This window comes from Procambarus clarkii, chromosome 44 (assembly GCF_040958095.1).
Source record: "Procambarus clarkii isolate CNS0578487 chromosome 44, FALCON_Pclarkii_2.0, whole genome shotgun sequence".
NCBI classification, from domain to species: Eukaryota; Metazoa; Arthropoda; class Malacostraca; order Decapoda; family Cambaridae; genus Procambarus; species Procambarus clarkii.
Genome location: NC_091193.1, coordinates 17,100,054 through 17,124,495, shown reverse-complemented (window position 1 = coordinate 17,124,495; position 24,442 = coordinate 17,100,054). Strand labels below are relative to the sequence as shown.

General features: G+C 41.4%; 1 protein-coding gene and 1 pseudogene across 2 annotated transcripts in view; both read right to left on the bottom strand.

Annotated features, from left to right (window-relative positions):
* The window catches only part of Pi3K21B (phosphatidylinositol 3-kinase regulatory subunit alpha), a 579,671-nt gene that overhangs the window by 540,459 nt on the left and 14,770 nt on the right, over positions 1-24,442 (bottom strand). For both annotated transcript variants that reach the window (XM_069300668.1, XM_045725894.2), the window contains one exon: positions 21,326-21,386. In XM_069300668.1, the coding sequence (XP_069156769.1) occupies positions 21,326-21,386 (61 nt within the window). The remainder of the gene's footprint in view (positions 1-21,325; positions 21,387-24,442) is intronic.
* LOC123745448 (5S ribosomal RNA) lies at positions 20,364-20,481 on the bottom strand (annotated as a pseudogene).

Genomic DNA, 24,442 nt, shown 5'->3' with positions numbered 1-24,442 from the left:
GCCTTGGCGTCCCGTCTCAAGCTTATGATATATAACACCCTCAACCAATGGAATTATACATTAAATTATACTTCCTTTTGTATTAATAGTAAATAGGAATACTCATGCTCACCGGGTTCAAAACTGAAATAGGGAGAATATGGGGAAATAGAAACTATAGCGGCAAAGATCCTTTATCACTAGACTCCACTCTTAAAGTCATCTTAATTATTGGGACCGACTAAAAGTTCTAAATCTGTATTCTCTAGAGCGCAGGCGAGAGAGAGACATAATAATCTACACGTGGAAGATATTAGAGAGACTGGTTCCAAATCTGAACACAGAAATATCATCACATGAGACCAGTAGGCATGGCAGGATGTGCAGAATTCTCCATTGCCTTGCATGGTATACAAGTTAAAGACACCGGCCTATAATTTAGGGCCCTCCTTGCCCTAATACTTGTGTGAAATATTTGGCGTGTTACCCCATCGAGTTTTTAGTGTTCTGTAATCAAATTTCTTAGAAAAAGGGGAGTGGGATTGAACGCCGACCATCCAAGTGGTTGGACACCATTCCTCTCCCTTTCCCATCCCAAATCCTTATCCCTTCCAAGTGCTATATAGTCGTAATGGCTTGCCACTTTCTCCTGATAGTAGAACTTACATTCCACCCCCACCCCCCCGGCATCCATCCATCCGTCCCCTACAGTGCCTTCACACACTCACCCCCACCCCATACTTTTCCTACATCACCCCCTGTCTGCCTTATCGCCACGCCGTCCGTACCAAGCTGTTTGGCGGGTAAACACGTTCCAGGAATGAGACGGGAAGCAAGAGTCTGCGCCAGCCAGGCCTTACCCTACTACACCGTAACCACACCACCAGCTACATCCCGTGTCGACACACACACACACATCAGGGATACACGCGGCAATAACATCAATGATAACGACGAGTGTCACAATGAGAACGTCAAGTATTCTGTCACAATGAGAACGAGAAGCAGGCTGTCATGTTGTGGCCATTAATTAAATACACAAACGACATCATTTCCAGGAACGCTGCAACGGCGCTTATTTAGCGATGGGCTTTAAGAACACTTACTACTACTACTACTACTATTTCTGTGACACTTCAAGTGTCCCCCTAATATGTACACCAGAGTTACAACAGACGTCCATTCATTCATTCCCCGTTCAACAGATATCCATTCATCCACCCCCCGTTACAACAGTCATCCATTCATCCACCTCTCCGCCACACACACACACACACACACACACACACACACACACACACACACATACACACACAGCATCGGACTAATTACTAAACAGCAAGCACCAACGTCACCACGTTCAAGCCGATTTATCTCTGGTCACAATAACAGCCGCCAGTTGCTGCGCTCTGGGGACCGCCACATTCACCCGACAATTCAAACACTTAATTTCCCATGTGGTAAACACACACGTACATACATCAGCGGCAACAGTGTCGAGCTACACTCGCCGTCAAATTCTCAGTTTCCTGAGACTTCAGAGGGGGGTAATGTTCATTTTTTTCAACTTTCTTTGCATTACCAGGCAAAGTCCCGAAAGTTATCCTTCCCCAAACACACACACACACACACACACACTCACACGTTTATCAATGGTCAATATTATCATAACTGGTCCGGTAAATACGATTTTTTAATCAGCAGCAGACACAGCAAGAGCCAGCAACAGAGACACGTTTTCTCTCACCTAATGCCTCTGCTCCCCCCCCCTAGTAGGGGGGGAGCAAGGTATATGGATACCGAACTCCTGGTATATGGGTACCAGGAGTTCGGCAAGTGTGGTGAGGCTGCATCCTTGGGAAGGTCAGTAGTTCGACCTTGTGAGAGTGTACCTAGACACCAGACGACGTAGCCTCGTCCCCAGTGACCCCCCAACACCCACCACCTTCCCCCCACCCGTCTCCACTATCAGTGACCCAGGCCGTCCCCCGGGACAATGGGCTCCTCTCGCTACCTTCGATGACATGATTATAATACAATGGGTGTATTTTTAGCCCACAAAGGCTCAAAAGCGCGCGCCCACTTTCCTTCAATGGACGTGTGTCTGGCTGTACCCCTCACATGCCTTGTTGCCACTCTCGTCCCAAGAATGGAGCTGTCTGAGAGATATATGATATATTTAACGTACACAAGAGATACACTTATATATATATATATATATATATATATATATATATATATATATATATATATATATATATATATATATATATATATATATATATATATATATATTAAAGTATATATATATACTATATATATATATATATATAAATATATATATATATATATATATATATATATATATATAAATATATATATATATATATATATATATATATATATATATATATATATATATATATATATATATATATAAAGCATACACTCGGCTCATTTTTGCACAATTAATAATAGCGCCCCATGTATGGAATTTCAACATTTCTTCACAAGATTTCCACGAACATTTTGGTGAATCTAAGACTGAGTTATATAACTGACATACTGCTATATAGTCCTATTCAAGACAGGCGAAATTCAAAGCGAGAAGAATGTACAAAAACAAACTACTACTGCGCATACACCCAATCAAGCATCTAAACTATTGGTGAATGCAGCTCTCTTCATATTGTTCCCTGCAGTGTGGTCGAAGATGCATCATAATTCTGCAGGGAATTATATCAAATTTACACACTGAATAATTCCCTTAAGGTAAATTCTAGGTAAAGAATATAAAGGAGATTCGGTATGGAAACAACAGTTGAGCAGCGGAGTTGGTGAGAGTGATGGACACCGCCTTGACCACTACCTGAGAGAATGTGAACATCTAAGATTCATTAGAAATACGTGTAGAATAATAAACTCCATATTGTTTGAGTTAGGAAACAGTATCTTATATTTGTCAAATATAAGATACTGTTCTTAAAAGATTCCCCCGTTTTGCACCCGCAAGTTAACGTAAGATTTTAAGGGTTGCCAAATGTTAATCTCCTTTGTTTGAGAAGCTGTTCACTTGAAACAGTTAAGCGGGTCCCAGTCACTTGTCTGGGTACAAGTGACAGGATGAACAACCCAGCGGGTTTTCTTCCTATTGGGAGTGTTGCACATGCTGTTATGGTGGTGTGTTTACTCACAGGATGAGTGGCGCTGCCCAATAAACTCGCCCCTCGGGGCAAAATAAACAAAAAATACCGTAAAAATATATATATATATATATATATATATATATATATATATATATATATATATATATATATATATATATATATATATGAACATTTATATATATATATATAATAATATATATATATAATAATAATAATAATTTGGCTATTAATGCTGCCTCGTAGTGGGCATGTAGGCTTCCTGCTGTTTCCTTTACTCTTGTGTACAGCAGCATAAACCATACATTACTAGAGTTAAAGCATTATATGAAATATAAATCCAGTCTTAAAAAACACATCCACTATTTTGCACTCACAAGATTACGAAATCTTTTATGTTGGAAAATGAATTTTGCAAGACAGTTCAGTCTAATTGATGAACTCAGCGGGTTTCCTTCCTACTATGGAAAGTGGGGGGGTGGGGGTGGAGGGGGGGGGAGTGACGTGCATACTGCTATGACGGTGTGTTGTTAACTCAGCGGATGAGTGGCGCCGAGTAACACTCACGCTGCTCCACGGATGAGAGAAAAATTCGTGCGACCTTTACCAGTGAGTGAGCGTGGAGGCCATTATGACTCTTGAGTATTCCAGCAGGACCTTCTTGACCCAGCGCGGGCACCCGGGGCATCCTCTCTTACTCCCGTGATCAGCTTCCACACACACACACACACACACACACACACACACACACACACACACACACACACACACACGGTTCTCATTACGTCCATGCCATTCAATTTCTTATTGTGCAAGGTGAAAGTTCAAGACAAACCGCAGCTACGGGTCAATAATCCTATCACAACTTTCTCACGCACTCCTATAATGCCAGCAAAATGATACGCAGGTTTTCTCTACCTCCAGACCTGTAACTTGCTACTTACACACACACACACACACACACACACACACACACACACACACACACACACACACACACACACACACACACACACACACACACAGCGAGAGAATGTTCATATGAACATATAAGAATAAAGAAGCTGTAGGACTACTGCCCAACGAGGCAGCTCCTTTTATATCAACCCAAACATATTCATATACATAACTAACCTACGCTTGAAACAATCCGACGACCCCACGTCCATTATGTTATCAGGTATGTCGTTCCATAAATGAACAAGCCTGCTTCCAACCTTCGCAAGAGGCGACCAGCCAACCTCTACCAGAACACTGTCCAATGACTATTAGGCACCGATGATACCACCACTGAAAACTTCAATTAGATTACAGGATTAGAACATGTTGACCAAACCACATACTAGAAAGTGAAGGGACGACGACGTTTCGGTTCGTCCTGGACCATTCTGAAGCCGATTGTGAGAATGGTCCACAATCGACTTGAGAATCGTCCCTTCACTTTCTAGTGTGTGGTTTGGTCAACATATTTCAGCCACGTTATTGTGACTCCTCGTCTGTACAGGATTAGAACATGTTTGGCAGTTCTGTAAAACAAAGGTCTGAATATCTCTGCTCATGACGCAACGGCGTTTTAGGGCGGTATGTAAATACTTTCTGTGTTTTCACACAGAATGCACATTACGTATATGAATGGGAGTAACGCCTCGTGGGTCTGCTGTGTGTGACTTCGCCATGAACAACAGTACCGAGTACAACACAATTACCAGAGATGCAAAATGTAATGTTACGCATCTCAAGATATCTAAACGCCGCCGACGTAGAGCATTTCGCATCACAACACTTACTGTAAACAATGATATCGACTCACATAAATAACCTGCTGCAAGTCCTGCTGACACAAGCTGTTCCTGATATTCCCAAACACAGCGTGAAACTCAAAGTTCAAAACGTGTGACATAGGTTGCTTGCTCTAAACAATTTGCAGCCAGTAGCATGACGCAGCCTACAGGCCCGCAGGAAAAACAATGAAAGAGTTCCAGCTCAAAATTAGATTATGACTTGCAACATCGAAATATCGATGCAATTTATTTTTTTCGACGCCCAAAACGATTCCTTTCTAGTGAAACAGAGACGGCGTGTGCGGCGGCGGCGGCACCAGATCTTAGAGAGCTGCATCCTGAACATTCCGGTTTGCGTGTGTGAACCTGAACAGGTCCGAGACACTGGAGTGAGTAGTGAGCACCATCACAGGTGAATGGTGAGCGTGCCGCGTCCACCACCACACTCACTCCCCGTGAATGCAGGCGATGAGTCACAATAACGTGGCTGAAGTATGTTGACCAGACCACACACTAGAAGTTGAAAGGACGACGACGTTTCGGTCCGTCCTGGGCCATTCTCAAGTCAAGTCCCCGTGAATGGTGGGGACACTCACCGTGCAGCCCGTTCTCCTCATTTGCCACAACGTACAAAATACAAAGTGATACCTTAAACAGAAACGTACGAACCCAACCCACCCACCTAACCAACAAACCGCAACAGAGAAAACGTGCATTTTTGTGACCCGTTACTTTTCAGAACACTTGGTAACGATGGGGGACGAGAACGTACACAATGTGACGTATTAGTTGAGAGAACGGGTTGCGCCATCACCTTCACACACACACACAATTACACATTTACAGGATGGTAATCACACCAGGGGTAGAATGCATATTAATTAACAACAATACCACTTAAAGCCAATTTAAATATGCAGAAAGAAAAAAAAAAGTTAAAAACAAGGTTCTTCGCTAAGCAGCAAATGACATTAAATGACAAAATAAATGCATGCATCACCCATGATCGTCCCTATGAATACATCCCTCCACTTTATTTCTAAACGCCAACTCTACAGTATGGAGGCGCTGTACATATCAGACAGCGGAGTCCCGCTGGAAATCAACTCCACTCGTGATAACCAAATGCTGGAACCTCTTCGCAGAACTAAAAGGCCGCCGTTACAAGTCAGGAAAAATATCCACAACCCTTAATTTCCGAAGCATGATTCCTGAAGCTCTTGGAGAATAAATAGACTGCTTATGCCTCAAAGAACACACAAATAATAATGAGAAGTGTAGCAAGTAATGTTGAAGGCTGGTAAGTCCGCCAGAACCCTCACGACAAAGGCCATACACACCGGCATTCGCAGATAAAATCCACAAACTTCAGCACACACCAGTCATGTAGGACAAAGCACTGACGGAGCATCAAACACACACACACACACACACACACACACACACACACACACACACACACACACACACACACACACACACATGCTTTGGGGCCTCGTAGCCTGGTGGATAGCGCGCAGGACTCGTAATTCTGTGGCGCGGGTTCGATTCCCGCACGAGGCAGAAACAAATGGGCAAAGTTTCTTTCACCCTAAGTGCCCCTGTTACCTAGCAGTAAATAGGTACCTGGGAGTTAGTCAGCTGTCACGGGCTGCTTCCTGGGGTGTGTGTGTGGTGTGGGAAAAAAAAAAAAAATAGTAGTTAGTAAACAGTTGATTGACAGTTGAGAGGCGGGCCGAAAGAGCAAAGCTCAACCCCCGCAAAAACACAACTAGTAAACACACACGCAACACAGTATCAACGCCACTCACAAACACATAAGGGACAGGCCACTTAACTCTGCCTTTAGCCCATCATAATTTTATCCCAGCCTAAACAGTCAAGTTTACCATACGTATCCCCCTTTCCTGTCGTCTCCCTGTCCCAACACTTTCCACATCCTGTGGCCAACAAAAAAAAGTTTCCTGAAGTATGGTATCTCTATCATGGGGGCATTTAATGACCCAAAATGTAACACCAGATAAGATATCCTAAAGCAAGAGCTTGCGTTACCGCAGACAAGTCACAGTGTGAAAGACTGCAGACCTAAACTGTCACTGTCGCAGATCACAGATGGTGTCGGATCAAAACAAAAACCGCATAAATTTAAGCCTTAATATAAATATAAAAAAAATTAATCTAGCGTGCATTCAAACCCTGTTGAGACCTCAGAAGCGGCAGGCACTGTGACTAGAGCAACAGTCACAGCGGGTTGGAATGGTTACCTTTTCTTTGGGACAAAATTTAAAAAGGTCCCGTACAGGTTTTGGGAGGTTTTAGAAAACAGACGAGACGACTAGAGACACGAGAGAGACAGACACGCAAACTGACAGGCAGAGTCAGAGGTTTCAGATGAGCTAAGGTAGGATTAAAGCTCTTGCTTACAGTTTCACTAGTTGTATCATTTGACAGCCCTAATGAACCATAGTTTTAGTTTAAACAGACAGACAGAGAGAGAGAGAGAGAGAGAGAGAGAGACAGAGAGAGAGAGAGAGAGAGAGAGAGACAGAGAGAGAGAGAGAGAGAGAGCGCGAGCATGCTCACCATCTGAGCCACACACAACCATAAGCTCTAGAAGGACTCTGAGAGCCACTTTTCATGGGGCAAAGCGAGATAATAAGTCACAATTAGAAACTCTATAAACAACGACTATTCTAAACACTTAGCGGTTGATACGTGTTTATGTAAGGTATCCTCCAAAACCACGTGATATTCCTCCAAAGCCACGTGATATCCCCGCAGTACTTTACTCAATTAAAACAAAAAACCTCATTGGTGTATAAACGTTCAGACAAAAATTAAAACACAATTGTTGTGCTAATTGCAGACACTGTATATCTTCCTTATTGTACGTTTCCTGTGTAACTGATACTCGGGGTAAATGTGGGAGTTCCTATTATAGTAACAATACGGTATTTTTGACAATCTGCCGTAAAATCTGAATTTTTTTGACTATCATCCGTAAAATCTGAATTTTTTTGACTATCATCTGAAAAATCTGAATTTTTTTGACTATCATCTGAAAAATCTGATTTTTTTAACTATCATCAGTAAAATCTGAATTTTATGACTATCATCCGTAAAATCTGAATTTTATGACTATCATCCGTAAAATCTGAATTTTATGACTATCATCCGTAAAATCGGAATTTTTTTACTATCATCCGTAAAATCTGAATTGCATCATTAAATGCATCAACAAAACTACTGCGCCTAGACAACTATACACATTTAAAGCATCTGTCTTAACTACAACGAGAAAGTGTTTTAGTGTGCCCATAAATGCTCTGACGGGAGACAAGGGGCAGAAAAACAAGACAATAACAAAAAAAATACCAAACAAAATTATTTCCTGTCAAAGATGGATAAAGAAATGAAGTGCAAAGTTCCTTGAAAAAAAAATACAAAATAAATAAAGTTGTGAGAAAAAAATGAAAAACACGTGTGGATTTGAGAAACAAAAAACCGCAACACAAAGAATACTGGAATATGTCCATGCACACAACACTAGAAAAAATTTGATATATATCAAATAAAAAAAATAATAATAGGGGTGGTAGGAGAGGAAAAGATAAAAGTATTCAGTGAGAATTCACAAGGTCTTCTCTGAACACTCTTTATTTTCTTCTTCGAGGATGTGGGTCCCTTTAATTAAACCAGTGGTGGTACCCCTAAATATAATTATATATATATATATATATATATATATATATATATATATATATATATATATATATATATATATATATATGTCGTACCTAGTAGCCAGAACTCACTTCTCAGCCTACTATTCAAGGCCCGATTTGCCTAATAAGCCAAGTTTTCCTGAATTATATTTACTATAATTTTTTTCTTATGAAATGATAAAGCTACCCTTTTCACTATGTATGAGGTCAATTTTTTTTTATTGGAGTTAAAATTAACGTAGATATATGACCGAACCTAACCAACCCTACCTAACCTAACCTAACCTATATATATAGGTAAGGTTAGGTTAGGTAGCCAAAAAAAGCTAGGTTAGGTTAGGTTAGGTAGGTTAGGTAGACGAAAAAACATTAATTCATGAAAACTTGGCTTATTAGCCAAATTGGGCCTTGCATAGTAGGCTGAGAAGTGAGTTCTGGCTACTAGGTACGACATATATATATATATATATATATATAATATTTTTTTAAGCCAGATAAATCTTAAATTAGCGTATTGTAAATTGTTGCATAGAACTGCACAATAATTTACTGCATAGAAAGCAGGAAAATACAAGTGAAGAAAATTAAAGAGTGAGAGAGATAACGACTATAAAAAAAGAAGGTAGAATGAGGAGGGGAATAAATATGAAGAAAAAAATAAACATACAAAATGTAAACTTTAACAAAGAAATCTATATTGGAGTGAAAGAAGTAAATGGGAAGAGGCTATGGAAGACGACACGAGACGAGTAACAATAAATAGGGATATGAAACAGCAGAACAACTGGAGTTGAACTGGAGAAGGTTCAGAGACACGGTGAATGCGGCCGAGTATTAAATAAAATATATGTAGAATTTATCTTGTGAAACATTTGAAGCTCCTTGAGAAATTCTTGAAAGCTTTTGCCCCCGTCCTTCCTTCATTCTCTCTCTCCACTTCCTTCTTCCATTTCTTATTCATTCTCTCCCTCTCTTACCATCTCTTCTCCATTCTCTCTTTCCATATCGTGCAACTTCTCTTTCCCCAACGCCAAGGCTTGGCACCCTCCACCACACTTCTCGTAGCAACCTATAATCCTCTCTTATCCCCACCCCAATCACTGCCTCACCAAACCCCCTGCTCGACCAGCTCTCTACCTTCCCTACAACCCCCCTTTCTATACTACCACTAATTTTAAAGCCCCAATTCTCCCACCACTACACCTAATTCCTCCACCAATACACCTAAATTCCTCCACCAATACACCTAATTCCTCCACCAATATACCTAATTCCTCCACCACTACACCTAATTCCTCCACCAATACATTCTAGTTCCTATGCAACATTCTCTCCGTAACCCAAGCCAGCAGTTTCCCTACAGCATCCTCCCCTCCCACCCCCGACCCTGCTGACATAAAGCCACATAAAACTCCTTTCAAACTTTGCAAAACGAAGCAGTGCGAGTCATCCTTGTGGCTCCAAAGTCCACGAGAATAGTCAATATGAGAGTTGAAACGACGTATCGTGAGAGAATTTTGCCCATCAGCACAGTTTTCGACGTGAAGACATCGAGTAGGACTCCGCACCCTAAGGCTTCCAAACCAGGCTGGTAACATGTCATACTCACTTGACTAGGTAACCAGGACTCATAGCACGCCAAGGGGGTAATTTGCTTACGCATTTATGAGGTAACCAACTCCATCAAAATCTTAAATGTGTACTCACCTAGTTGTGCTTGCGGGGGTTGAGCTCTGGCTCTTTGGTCCCGCCTCTCAACTGTCGATCAACTGGTGTACAGATTCCAGAGCCTACTGGGCTCTAAGTGCCAAACTCGATGACCGATCAATCCATAGGAGAACTGTGGACTTATCAATAGACTTCGCAAATGAACCCAAGGTAACGTACACCCTACGTTATTAAAACGGTTGACGAGGAAAAGCATCACAGGGAAGGGAACTATGAGGAGAACGCGCCAAGCCATTACCACTATATAGAGCTTGGAAGGAGTCAGGATAAGGATTTGGGATGGGACGGGGGGAAAGGAATGGTGCCCAACCACTTGGACGGTCGGGGATTGAACGCCGACTTGCGTGAAGCGAGACCGTCGCTCTACCGTCCAGCCCAAGTGGTTGGACAAGAAAGTCAGTAGGAGTCATGAAGAGGATTCGAACCTATGCTCCGGGTACTCCCAAGCAAACCCCAATGATTTTCCCATTGATACATCACGTTACTGTGATTTCTTTGTGCATCGCAGCCTACCCGACTTCTCACTGTGTTCAAAAATGAACTTGATAAAACACCCCTAAAGGACACTTGATCAACCGGGCTGTGATCACAAACACTGATCCAAGTACAGTATGTAGAAAACCCACATGTGAAGGATCAGAGAATGCTGAACGCGTTTTCGGCTCAATTCGCCTTCATCAGAGCAAGACAGAGTGATTCGTGTAATATTGCGAGTGTGTGTGTACAGGCTTTAAAATTAAAGCACTAAAATACTTTGAAAAGATAAACGGTGTTACATATTAAAAATTACGTCATGTAGGAATAAGTAGATATTATATGTACTATGTACATATGTTACCAAGTTGGGGGTTCTTGGCCGGGGGGGAGGGAGGAGGAATTTGTTTGGGGAACCTTAATATGGTGAAAGTTGGGAACCCCTACTCCAGGTATCAAACAAAAAAAATAATAGTGTTATAACTAGCGTACTTTCAACAATTAGCTTCAATCCCGTATGAAAAGCTCATCGTACAAAGTGCCTCAATAAATATAAAACCTATTCATATTTACACTTTATGTAGTTACTATACGCATACTAATTTTGTAGAATCGGGTTGCTTCTTTCTTTTATTGTTAAGGCTCCCCTCTCATTTTCCTCATGAGCGAGACGTCCGTTTTCTCTGATTCCTGGGTGACTTGTCGATACCGGGGCCCTCCCGACCCTCTGCAAAAGCTGCTCCCCCGTCCAAGCATTCCCCACGGCTATCTTGTCTCTTGATAATCGTAGTTGTTGTACAAATACGTCGGGTAGATACATGGGGCATCTGGCGGTTGTCGAGCAGCCTCATCAAGGTCCCGTGAGGAACAAGTCATAAAGGACTAGACCTCACTTCCCTAGTCACTGATAGATAAGCGGTTACGTACGTCCGTCCGTCCGTGCGTCCGAGAGAGAGAGAGAGAGAGAGAGAGAGAGAGAGAGAGAGAGAGAGAGAGAGAGAGAGAGAGAGAGAGAGAGAGAGAGAGAGAGAGAGAGAGAGAGAGAGAGAGAGAGAGAGAGAGAGAGAGAGAGAGAGAGAGAGAGAGAGAGAGAGAGAGAGAGAGAGAGAGAGAGAGAGAGAGAGAGAGAGAGAGAGGGGGGGGGGGGGAGGGGGGAGAGGGGGGAGGGGGGAGGGGGGGGAGGAGGGGAGGGAAGGAAAGGAGAAGGAAGGAAGGAAGGAAGGAAAGGAGAAGGAAGGAAGGAAAGGAGAAGGAAGGAAGGAAGGAAAGGAAGAAAAGGGGAGGGAAGGGAAGAAAAGGAAGGAAGGGTAGAGAGCACCAGAGGAACATAGCTCACACTCCGCTACTTACCCCCGGCTAAACCATCTTCCCATCCGAGCGCCTCCCCAACCCCCGTTTTCCATCACCAGGGACTCAATGGGCGGGCGTGCACTTCCATCAATATTTAATATCCGGAATTTGAGAAAGGTAGAAATATATACCAACAATATTTCTCTCACGAAGGAAACACAGCACTCGAGTTGCACCTTATGTTTCACGTTTATAAAATGAACAAACGTGTGTTAATTAAGGATATACTGACTGACTAAGGCCTATTGGCCAATGTGAGGCAGCTCCTATTCATATCCACCTAAACTCGCGTGCGTGCAGGTCTGTATAACTTAAGCTTGAAACAATCCAGCGATCCGATGTCTATTGTCACAGGATAATGTGTTTCATAAATCAGCAAACGATTCTAACACCGGTATTTACCCAGGTCTTTCCCGAATCAAAACTTATCTCATTTGTATATATTTCGTGTTCTACTTTGTGTTTATATATTTAACACCTTATTGATATCCCCCTTTCATCTATATGAATACTTCAGTACACAACTAGGTGACTGTTGTTGCAGACAAGCAGACGCAATACAGTATACATTCTACCTCAAAGGAGTGTGGTGTGTACTGTAACTCCAATGAGTACATTACTAGAGTACACAATATAGAATACATAATTAACTATACAACATCAGGTTGGGTCAGCGAGAGGGACAACACCGGATTGATACAAGATAAATGTATTGTCTCGCGGGGGGGGGGGGGGGGGGGAGAATAGCAAACCGGTCCCAGACCTGTACAGAATTCCTGACCCAGCGAGACTGCCATCGACAACCAGCACCTGTCTGTATGCGTCAGGGAGTGATTGACATGCAAGACACTGTAACACACCCTTCCAGCAATATCCAACAAATCAAGCAGTCTGATGCAAGAAATTTGGCGCCTTCTGTCTAATTTCTACAAATAAGGTATCTATAATGAAGTGAAGTGAGAACATAGCCCAATGTTTTGTTTCAGTTTCGTGGGAACTGCCACGAATGAAGCAATATCAGCTGTCTCTTGGTAGCAGCACAGGGTAGAAGTTTGACCGTTCACAACCAATGGAACTGCATGATCAGCTATGTGGTCAAGAACTTCTTGTATTAAGTCTAGTCTGTAAACCAGGAAATGAGGAGTAGGCCTTATCAGAAAAATGCTATCTCCTGAATGATTAGGAGCCACAAGTGCTGGGCAGGAGTATGCCTGCGAAATATCACGTCACTTAAATCAGCCTCGGTGCTTGAAACAGGCGTGATGTAGCTTCACCCAGATTGCAATATGGATGTATGATCGTCTAACGATCATTGGTGCGGTGGTCACGGTACTGTGTACGTTTAGGGGTGATCCTGGACGGCATGGGTTCGAATCCTGGCCGGGTCAAAGAGTTCTTAGTGATATAGAGATTTTATATATATATATATATATATATATATATATATATATATATATATATATATATATATATATATATATATATATATAATTATAGGGGGGTACCACCACTGGTGCAATTGCAGGGACCCACAGCCTCAAAGAAGGGAACACAGAGCATTCAGAGAAAAACTTGCCATTTAACTCTGAATACGTATGAGTGATCACTTCTCCTACCATCCCCCTTTTTTATGTTGTACACTTTATTATACTTGTATATTATACATGGTTATAAAAGTTACATATATTATTGTTTAAAAAAAATGAACATTAAGAGGAAGTTTGTTTCCTAGAGGCTGTAGATTTCTTCGAACTCCTCCAACGCCGGGCAGGAACCAAGGACGCAGTGGGCATTCCCCCTCTGGACCGCAACACTGAGGCACTGGAAGAGAAAACTTGCTGCTCTAGGGTCTCTTGTAGTGTCAATGAGCCTGGAACCAAGAGCCTTAAGAAACCTTCTTGCACTCTCTTCCCATGGGCCCAGGGTCTCAGATCCTATTGGAACGAAGTTGTACCGGTGATCTAATTCCCTGTACCTGGTTGACTTGTATCTCTCTCTGTGTGTCGCCGCAGCTCCTACTTGGCCGACAGAGAGGTTGATGTACGTGGTTGCCAGGGTGGATACACAAGTATAGTCCAACGCCAACTGTCTGCCACCCTTCAAAGGGCGTAGTGTGATTTTGTCTGGTCGGCCGGCAAAGCTAACAGTGTCACAGTTCAATAAATTGTGGGGCTTGCTCTCTCTCTCTGCTGGACACTGGGCAGGGGCAAGGCTTCTCTTAATGATGCCATTGACTTCGTCGTGCCTAGAGTGCCAACCACCAGATTTTCCACTGTGCAGGCCATGCAATCCATATTCGTCAGCATCTACCTCGCCGCAAATACACCTATGAACAGTGTGGATAAGGGCGGCAAGGTGGAGAGCGACTGCAATATGGAACTCCTGCGGATCAAGACGTGTGCCTGTCGCAGACATAGGGACTGCCAAGAGGAAATCCCCTGCATGGGAAGCCTGCACAGCTGTGAGGCGTGCACGATCACTGGCGGGTTGTTGCTGCCTCCAGCAACGCTGTGGCTTCTTTGTCTACAATGGGGCTGTCCCAGCTGGATTGCTTTTTTTTTTTCTTCTTGGCTTTTGGCATAGTTGGTCTGAGTGCTGGGTCTGCTATGGTGGATATATATATAGATGACGGGGGGTACCACCTCTGGTGTAATTGTAGGGACCCACAGCCTCAAAGAAGGGAACACAGAGCATTCAGAGAAAAACTTGCCATTTAACTCTGAATACGTATGAGTGATCACTTCTCCTACCACCCCCTTTTTTTTATATGTTGTACACTTTATTATACTTTATTATACATGGTTATAAAAGTTACATACATTATTATTTAAAAAAAAGGAACATTAAGAGTACATAAGAGGAAGTTTGTTTCCTAAAGGCTGTAGATTTCTTCGAACTCCTCCGACGCCGGGCAAGAGCCGAGGACACAGCAGGCATTCCCCCTCTGAATCGCAACACTGAGGCGCTGGAAGAGAAAACTTGCCACTCTAGAGTCACTTGTAATGTCAATAAGCCTAGAACCAAGATCCTTAAGAAACCTTCTTGCACTCTCTTCCCATGGGCCTAGGGGTCTCAGATCCTATTGGAACGAAGTTGTACCGATGATCTAATTCCCTGTACTTGGCTGACTTGTATCTTTCTCTGTGTGCCACTGCTGCTCCTGCTTGGCAGGCAGAGAGGTTGATGTATGTGGTTGCCAGGGTGGATATGCAAGTATAGTCCCATGCCAACTGTCTGCCACCCTTCCAAGGGCGCAGTGTGATTCCGTCTGGTTGGCCGGTAAAGTTAACAGAGTCATGGTTTAATAGATTGCGGGGCTCTCTCTGCTGGACACTGGGCAGAGGCAAGGCTTTTCTTAATGATGCCATTGACTTCGTCGTGCCTAGAGTGCCAACCACCAGATTTTCCACAGTGCAGGCCATGCAATTCATATTCGTCAGCATCTGCCTTGCCGCAAATACACCTATGAACAGTGTGGATAGGGGCAGCAAAGTGGAGAGCATGCATGCATGCATGCATATATTATATATATATATATATATATATATATATATATATATATATATATATTAGTATAATTTGGTAGCAGTGTTTCTTGCAAACATATGATGTTGAATATGACCAAAAGGGTAAGATTAATGATTCTAACACAAATCTTTTCAATATTATGTTTTTCTTCACTGTTGGGAAAGTTGAAAAATTAACTCTCCAAAAGTTAATTTTCACTTTTATTTTTAGCCCAATGCCTAGGGATGTGTTTTGCAAGGTCACTTCTTACATTTTCAAAGACTAAATTACCATGCTTTTGCACAAGCTTATATTCTCTTTGGGTGAGGTGGTACAGAACTAGTGGATGAATGTCATAACATAGGGGATATTGCTAGGGTATTACATGCATCAACATAAGCAACTTATGATCTTGCAGCTGGTTGTGTTTCTAAGGCAGGATCATTGGACCTTGCTCCACACCTACAGGTTCCAGACAGAGATCGTCACAGGCCCCCACCCCCCTTTCACCCGAGGCCGGTTTCCTTCATGACCCAGCAGAAGAAAGAGTAATAATTATTAAATAATTATATTATTATTATTATTATTATAATAGTAATTATAGTAATAATTGTTGTAATTAATATTTATTACTATTCCTTCTATTGGGTCATGAAGGAAGCCGGCTTCGGGTGAAAGGGGGCAGTGATGATCTTTGTCTGAAACTCATAGGTGCGGGGCTTGTGTGGCCTAGGCTCTGCTTCAGGAGGCTGGGGTGGTTCTTCTCCGGCCCCTACCACGGCGGTCTCTTAGTTTGGAGTCCCTATGCCTTCTTTTACCAACTTCAAGGTAAACTCCAGAGCTAGAGCCCCTAGGGCAGTTCATTGTTACCGTCAACATCGTTCTGACAGTTCCTGCGACGGCGCTGGAACCAATCATACAGTATTGGCGTCTGCCTTTCAATTGGAGACTTTTGGCACCGTGGAGAGAGGGGAACCTGCTGCATAGGTGACAGCTTCTGCCTTGTATCAACCTACCCTGGCTTTGTACCCTGAAGAGACCACTCCAGACCTACAACCCGAGCACAACTCCATAGTCTCCTGAGACTGATAGATGCCTACTACTGTGGGTTTAGCCAGTATCAAGTACAGTATACAAATGTTCACAATGTACCATTTGATGTTCAGTTATCTGCTTGATGGGGTTCTGGGAGTTCTTCTGCTCCCCAAGCCCAGCCTGAGGCCAGGCTTGACTTGTGAGAGCTTGGTCCAACAGGCTGTTGCTTGAAGCGCCCCGCAGTTAATGCAGTTAGTACCCTTAATCTCTCAATTTCCATGCTTTGTAATATTCTGTCAGTTAGCATGTCTCACCTCCATTGCCTTTAATAAAATAAATTAAAGGTTCTGCCCAAGCCTTCTATCACAAGTGAAGATTCCTATGAGAGATGCACCCTCATTAGCGATAAGCTCTTCCATGCTGAGAACCATCACCACAAAATTTTGTAACCAATTTTCCAAGGGTGAAACTATATTCGCTAGTCCCGAGCCGACATGCCTATACCCAAGCGTGTGTGCCTGCTTGACTGAATATTTGTATACACGCAAGTACTGTAATTAACCTACTTATGAAAGATAGAACATTTGAACAAGTTTAGTAATGCCAAAAGCTAAAAAAACATGGAAAGCTGCAATGTGTATAAAAAATAATTGGGAGGTACAGTTAGTGTGTGGCCTTTTCTTCAACAATATAAATGGTCACCTACTTACGGTTTAAAATAAAACCTCATCAGACGAACATTTACCATACGCTCAAAGAGTTTGCAGACACAACTCTTGAGGGTAATAGGGCAAAAGTCTTTAGGGGATGTCCCGAGAGACCCGTTTCCGAATATGAAATACAACGGCATCAAGCCAGTCCTCAGAGACTGACGACGTCTCCCAGACCTGGTTATACAGACCCAGTAAATACTGAGACGTGCAAGGAGGGAGATGTCGAAGCATCTCATAATGAATGCCTTCCAAGCCCACTGCCGTAGAACCACAGAGGGCTAGAGCAGACTGAAGTTCAGAGAGAGAAAGGGGATCGTTATAGGGAAGGCAGAGGTGAGTGTGTACATTTAAGGGATGAGATTCAAGAACGGGCTTACGAAGAAGGAAAGAGCGAGGGGAATGAGAACCAGAGCTAACAGAAGAAAAATGGGAACCCAGTTCGGTTGCGACCTGCACTGGGTCCGCCACCAGAGTACCACGGAGGTGAAGAACTGGCGAGACATTTGGATAGAGCACTGTCTAGCTTGTAGCTAAACAAGAGAATGTGAAGATAGGATCCAGTGAGATCCAGTTTCGTGATGCCCCATGGATAGTTGCCAGAGAGAGCGATATGTTCCCGAGAGTGTTGCCAATGTCCATATTTGATTTAATTTGAAAGTTGATTATTAAATTTTATTTGATTCTTTTACCCTGGCATTTAATGTCATCCAGTCTCCACTTGCCGACCATTGGCCTAATGTAATAAGCCGAGTATACACATTTACACTGCGCTAACATATAACTACTGTGGAAGAGAGAGATTGCTTATTTTGGAGTGTTGGGGGAGATATACAAATGATTTGGGTGTGATCTGCTCCTTGCACCTCTTTAAAGGGGAAACAAGTTTTGCTTTTCAGTCCCCAGTGGCTTACAATGACTCACAAGGGCTTGGAATGTATTGAATTAGGTGGAGCTATGAAGGTAGGTATCAAGGAGCCACAAAGAGCAGCCCTCCCAGAAAATGATATTTATGTCTGGTTATGAGAGAATGCAGTTTTATCTTATATGGCTCCCTGCCATCAGTACATAAAGATTCTCATCAGAAATCTTCCTCCTGTCTGTTGTGCCATCTGTTAAACTTCACAGCCACCCTGATCTGACATTGAAGTCCTCATTGCCATGGTTCATGCCATTCTACAAACTACAGATTTTAACTGTGTGCCACCAACAGCTAACCCCAGTCTACAATGATGAATAAACCACAGGTAAACAGCATCACTTATGTCCTCATACTATGAAGGTCTCGAGGCTTTTTCGTCAACTCTAACCACCACTTTTTTACCTTTTATTCACAAACTCCATGTTCTGTTCCTTTGCTTTAATTATGTCACAAACAATACTGGTACCAATGCCATACGTCCCTGCCAGTCTTGTTTGTCTAACAATGATTCTTTCTTATCCATGGTAGCAAAGTTCCTCTTACCATTACCCAATACATCCATACGGTTTTTGCCAAACAACATGCTTTCAACTCAAAAATAATGCTATATCCTAAGAAAATTAAGTTAAAATGCATAAATAATGACAGATCAGACAGCACTTTCACAGGCAAAACACATGGTTGGTACATGTGCACTTGTCCTAGGTTAATGACCACAACAGTCAAATTACGTACAGTACAAGTGCAGTAAAACATTAAGTAAAAAATATTTGGAATAATATTTAATATTAAATACCTAATGAATATAAAAAATAGGAAAAAATACTCTCGGCTGTAAATTATTATACATGACAAACCACATTTTAACTGTAGCTAATTGAAAATCTGAAATCCTTCTAAAAGGATTCTAAACTCTAAAAATCCTTCAGCTGTGCATATACACCAGAGTCGTTTTATCAGTGGAGCACATGTCAACTAAGGTCAATTTTAGGTGAAGAGTAAGGTATGAAACTTCCACGGGTACACGGGGCTCACATCCACTGCCTCAAGCCTCCAGTAAACAGATGCTATCTTGGAAAAAATCATGGGGACCACTCCAAAGGTTGAGGGCCTTGATACTAATACAGCTAACATAAGTAAGACATATAGCAGCAAATCACAACACCAGCATGTAGCTTTGCTAAATGCATCACTTACAAATGATGAAATAAAAAAGAAACTGCAAAAATTTAATGATTATAATGATATAGAAGATCCCGATTGTGATGAAGACTATGTACACGGTTCAGACATCAGTGAACCTGATGCAAGTAACAATGTTCCATTGACAATCCTTTTCCCCCATCACAACACACACCACAGCACATAGCCATGGTTTGGCGTCTACATGCATCATACAACAAGATATGTTCCTTTGGAAAATGAAATGTGAAAAATTATCAATTTTCATGATTTACAAACTGATTATAATCCTGGTCACCAAAACACTAGCAGTGTTTTAGCTAGTGTTAGTGTTGTGCATAGTGATACCGGCAGCACTTTGCTTTGTCAGGTGCCGCGTGTGAAGGGAAAGGGTCAAATTGGATAAAAGGTTCAGAGATTATCCAACCCACTAGAACTGATTACTGGTTTCTGATGGTACTTAATATGTACATAGTTTTGATAAGTGATTGTGTCGGGGAACAGGCAGCCAGTCTATATATACAGTACAGTACAAGTTAGTCTTATATTGAGGTCCCCCCCCCCTCCACTAGGGTCAAATTACTGACCCTTCCCAGGATGTAACCTCACAAGCTGACTAACTCCAGGGTACCTGTTTACTACTAGGTGGACAGTGGCATTAGGTGATAGGAAATGTACCCATTTCTGTCCCGCCCGAGGTTCAAACTCGGAATTCTCGATCGTGAGTCGAGTGGGATTCAAACCCAGAATTCTCAATTGTGAGTCAAGAATGAACCCAACTGTCCTACCAGGACCCTAAAATTTAATGCCAACAGCATTTGGTGTTCCCAGGCAGTCACCCATCCAAGTACTAACCAACCCATTGTTGCTTAATTTCACTGATCAGACGAGAAGTGGTGTTCTCAGCATGGTATGGCCGTTGGCAATATATACATATACAGTACAGTATAGTTATATATGATGTGTGTATACAGTATGATAACAGCAAAATTAGAATGTTTTATTGTTCTAATATTATATTGTGGTGTGCATATTAGTGATATATTTATATCACTATGTATGATGTTCTACACAATCTGTGACATAGATATTATTGGCAGCCCAATGCATCATTGCACATGAAAAAGCCATGGCAAAAACATTACAAATATTTAGAGCAAAAGGCCATAAATGAAATGAAGAGAAATCCTATGCAAAATCTAGAATAAAAACTACATCAAGCATTAGGCCCTTGTGCAGGGATGATGGAACTTTCACTTTTAAGATTCCTATTTACTGCCCCACCAGCAGCCTTGCTGCATTTTCAAATATTTTAAGTGTCAGGACCACATAATAGTTCAGGTACCTTTTAGGGTACTGGTAATATTTTTTTAAATGAAGCCGAGAATTATAATGTTCATTTTGTTAGTATCAATTCTGACCAAGAAATCATTACAATTCTGGTTGCACAGTTCAAAACATACTTAATTACTTGCCGAAATAAATTTGTCAAAGACCTCTGTAAACACAACTTATTTAAATGAACAAAAAGTATATAGGGACACTGGTAACATAACCTACTGCAAACATGTTAGGTCTTAATTTTGCTCACAGTCGACACTAAAACACCACTTTCAGAAGATGTTTCTTTCCTATACAGTACTCTGATAACCAGATTTCTGATGCTCTAGGTTACCTGGAAAACTATCAACATAAATATTTATGAACAAGTACTGCATGTTACTTAAGTTCTGCTACTCAACAATGATGTATATATATTATTACTTACCATACAGCGCAGGGGAAGGCTCTTCCCCAGACATGGTCCCTCGTCCAAGAACCATGTACCCCTGATAAAAAAATATAAAATACAGAATTAACCTATAAATAGCTACAGTCTTAAAGGATTACAAATAAATTCAAAGAACAGACTTTAGAATGTTCAATCAAGTCACAATCGACTTGAGAATGGTCCAGGACGGACCGAAACATCATCGTCCCTTCACCTTCTAGTGTGTGGTCTGGTCAACATACTTTAGCCACGTTATTGTGATTCATCGCCTGCAACAGACTTTAGATCAAAACTAAGCTGTTTGTGGAAAGCTTATGGTGGTGCAAACAATACAAGGAGTTGATTTGAAGAGAAGTACTGTAAAGCACTTGTAAATTCTATTTTCAAATGCATACATGGTATTATACTGAATTATATTATTTAGTAATCTATTCGATTAAAGAAAAAGTACTTGGTTGCATTTGACTGATATCACTTGGCTCTTATTTTAATGCCATTGTTTCAAGTGATGTTTGACAATCCAAAATTAAAATATTTTACAGGGTCAAAATTGTCTTGCCCTTTAATGATATTAAATATTTGTACTAAATTACTGTACCTCTTATTCTTCTCCTTTCAAGATACTGTATAATAAATTCAGCTCTTTTACACAAGCTTTGCATTATTTATTTTTAAATCTAAATCCCAATGTTATCAATACTGCCAGCTCTCCTAGATATTTATACTGATGCTGCTTCTCATAAGTTCAGGGGCATCTTGACCACTCTACATCACAATGTAAAGTTGCATTGAAGAGATGCTTTGATAGAGGTACCACAACTAATCAAACACTAACTTCAAATAATCATATTTGAATATGATATATTATATTCCTATAATCCTATTTACCACTTCCATGGTTTGGAGAAATACTTGTCAAGAATTAAAGCATTGAAGGAAAAGAAGCCCATAGATGTTCTTTCTAACCCTTCCTTTCAAAATAACTTCCATACTCATTATTGCATACTAGCATCATCAGACTCCATTAAAATATCCAGAGCAATATCTCGGCAATTTAATAGAGTACTGATTAAAAGAATTATTCACGGTAACAGTATTTTGTGTTTTTCCTTGTATTTGTTTTAACACTAACAATACATATCTACCTTCTTCTCTCAGGATTTCCTTTCTCCTATTATCCACAAATTCGTAAAAAAGTTTTTGCCACTTCATCAAGTCAAAGACCTTTATATTCCACATGTTTCTATAACATCATAATACCTTATTCCAATGGTTTCCTAAATGTAGGGTGTGTTCTCTTTAAAACTACTAATTACTAAGGATTTGTTTTTTTTTATTTACAGAAATACTGCATGCCATAAGAAGTAATGTTTCCCGATTAATTCTGTATCGCAGATAACAAAGTACAAGCTACAGGTACTATCTATTACAGTATTCTAAAATGGAACGCTAACAAGCAGAAACAAACCATACTTTACTGCATTTTACTTCTTAGAATTAACACATTCTAAGCATTCCAAATGCAGAAAAGTGCATCTAAATACAATAGCGTTGAATAAAATTAAACACTTTCCTCATGATCCTTCAGTTGCTTGTCTAGCTAGTGTAATTGGTCCATCCAGGTCAATGCTAACATGCCAAGCTCTGGTCAACTTTGAGCCCCAACAGAATAAACTGTTTTTCAAGTATTATGCTCTCATAGTTTAAGTATGAGGAGACAAAAGAAACCATACCGCAATCCACTGGCAAACACAGTTCACTATGGCTCCAAAGAATATATTGTTCTACTACAAACAATATTTGGACCATAAGAATAGCCAATTTTATGTCTGAAAATACATGGCTAACAAAGTAGCCACTACACTAACCACCACCAGGTGTCCCCCACTATCTAGAACAACAGCATCAGAAGAGGTGCCAACTCCCATTTCTAGCAAATTCCATTCAAGTGAATTCAAGAAAGACAGAACCTAAAGAGAAGGAACTAGGATCAACTGAGGGGAAAGTCCAAAAGGGAGAGTTTGATTCCACTTAATACATAGTCTTTTTTTAGAATGGTTTTCTCAATTACTCCCCCAATTCAATGCCTCTTCTTGTAAACTCTAGGGACCCCAACAAAAGTAGAGATTTTACACGAGGAAGCCCTATGAAGCACAGGAAACCCAGAGATCACACAAATTACAGATTGTCCAAAGGCAAGGGAGCAGCAAGTTAAGCAGATAAGGGGAAATCAAAAGAGCCATGACCCAGATCTTGGAGAAAGACATCTCCAAGGAGAATACTTTTCAAATGGTGAACTTCTGCAGATCATGGGCACAAGTATAAACATGGTGTTGACTAAACTTGACCACACCATGCAGCAGTTATGAGAGAGAGTGCTTTGAACATGGGCCCAGAGCAATTTGATAAACAAAATGCACAGACAAGTTAAAGAGGCCCAAAGATACTTACACAAGATACAGTAGACAGGCAGGCAAGCAAAAAACCATAACCAGAATCCGTCTACGACAAAACGAAAGAATCTTTCTTAGCCAGAAAAATGGAGGCAACAACAACTACACACACACACTAGTCACCTGTACCAAATAGCAAAAATACTGCAAAGCGAGGAGGTCGTCTACCAGTAACAAGAGCTAACAAAAAGCAGAGCCTTCAGCTTAGGAGGCCTGGTCAAGGACCAGGTCAAGGACCAGGTCGCAGAGACATTGAACCCCAAAATCATCAAAAGGCTCACTCAATTCATCTGTAAGTAAAGGAGGCAGCCGAAACTGAGAAAAGAGTAAAAGAAATAAAGCACCACATCCAAGGACAAGCAAGCTACAAGGAGGATTCTCATGAGAATAGACTTAAGCATACATCTCTCTCTGGGCTATATGGTGTTATATTGTGACAATGTCCCCTTCATGAAACCTCAAGGAAGCCTGTCTTGGGTTAAATGCAGAATTAGATTCAGGTGAAAGAGAAAGGGAGTGAGAAGTGGTCCATAATCAGCAAGATGCCCATGCACAGCCTACTGTGTAGAAGGCTCAAATGGGATCATCACCTAAACTTGACAATTGTCACACATCTTAGGATGAAACTGACTTCTCAGTCTCCCAGAACAAAGAGCTCCAT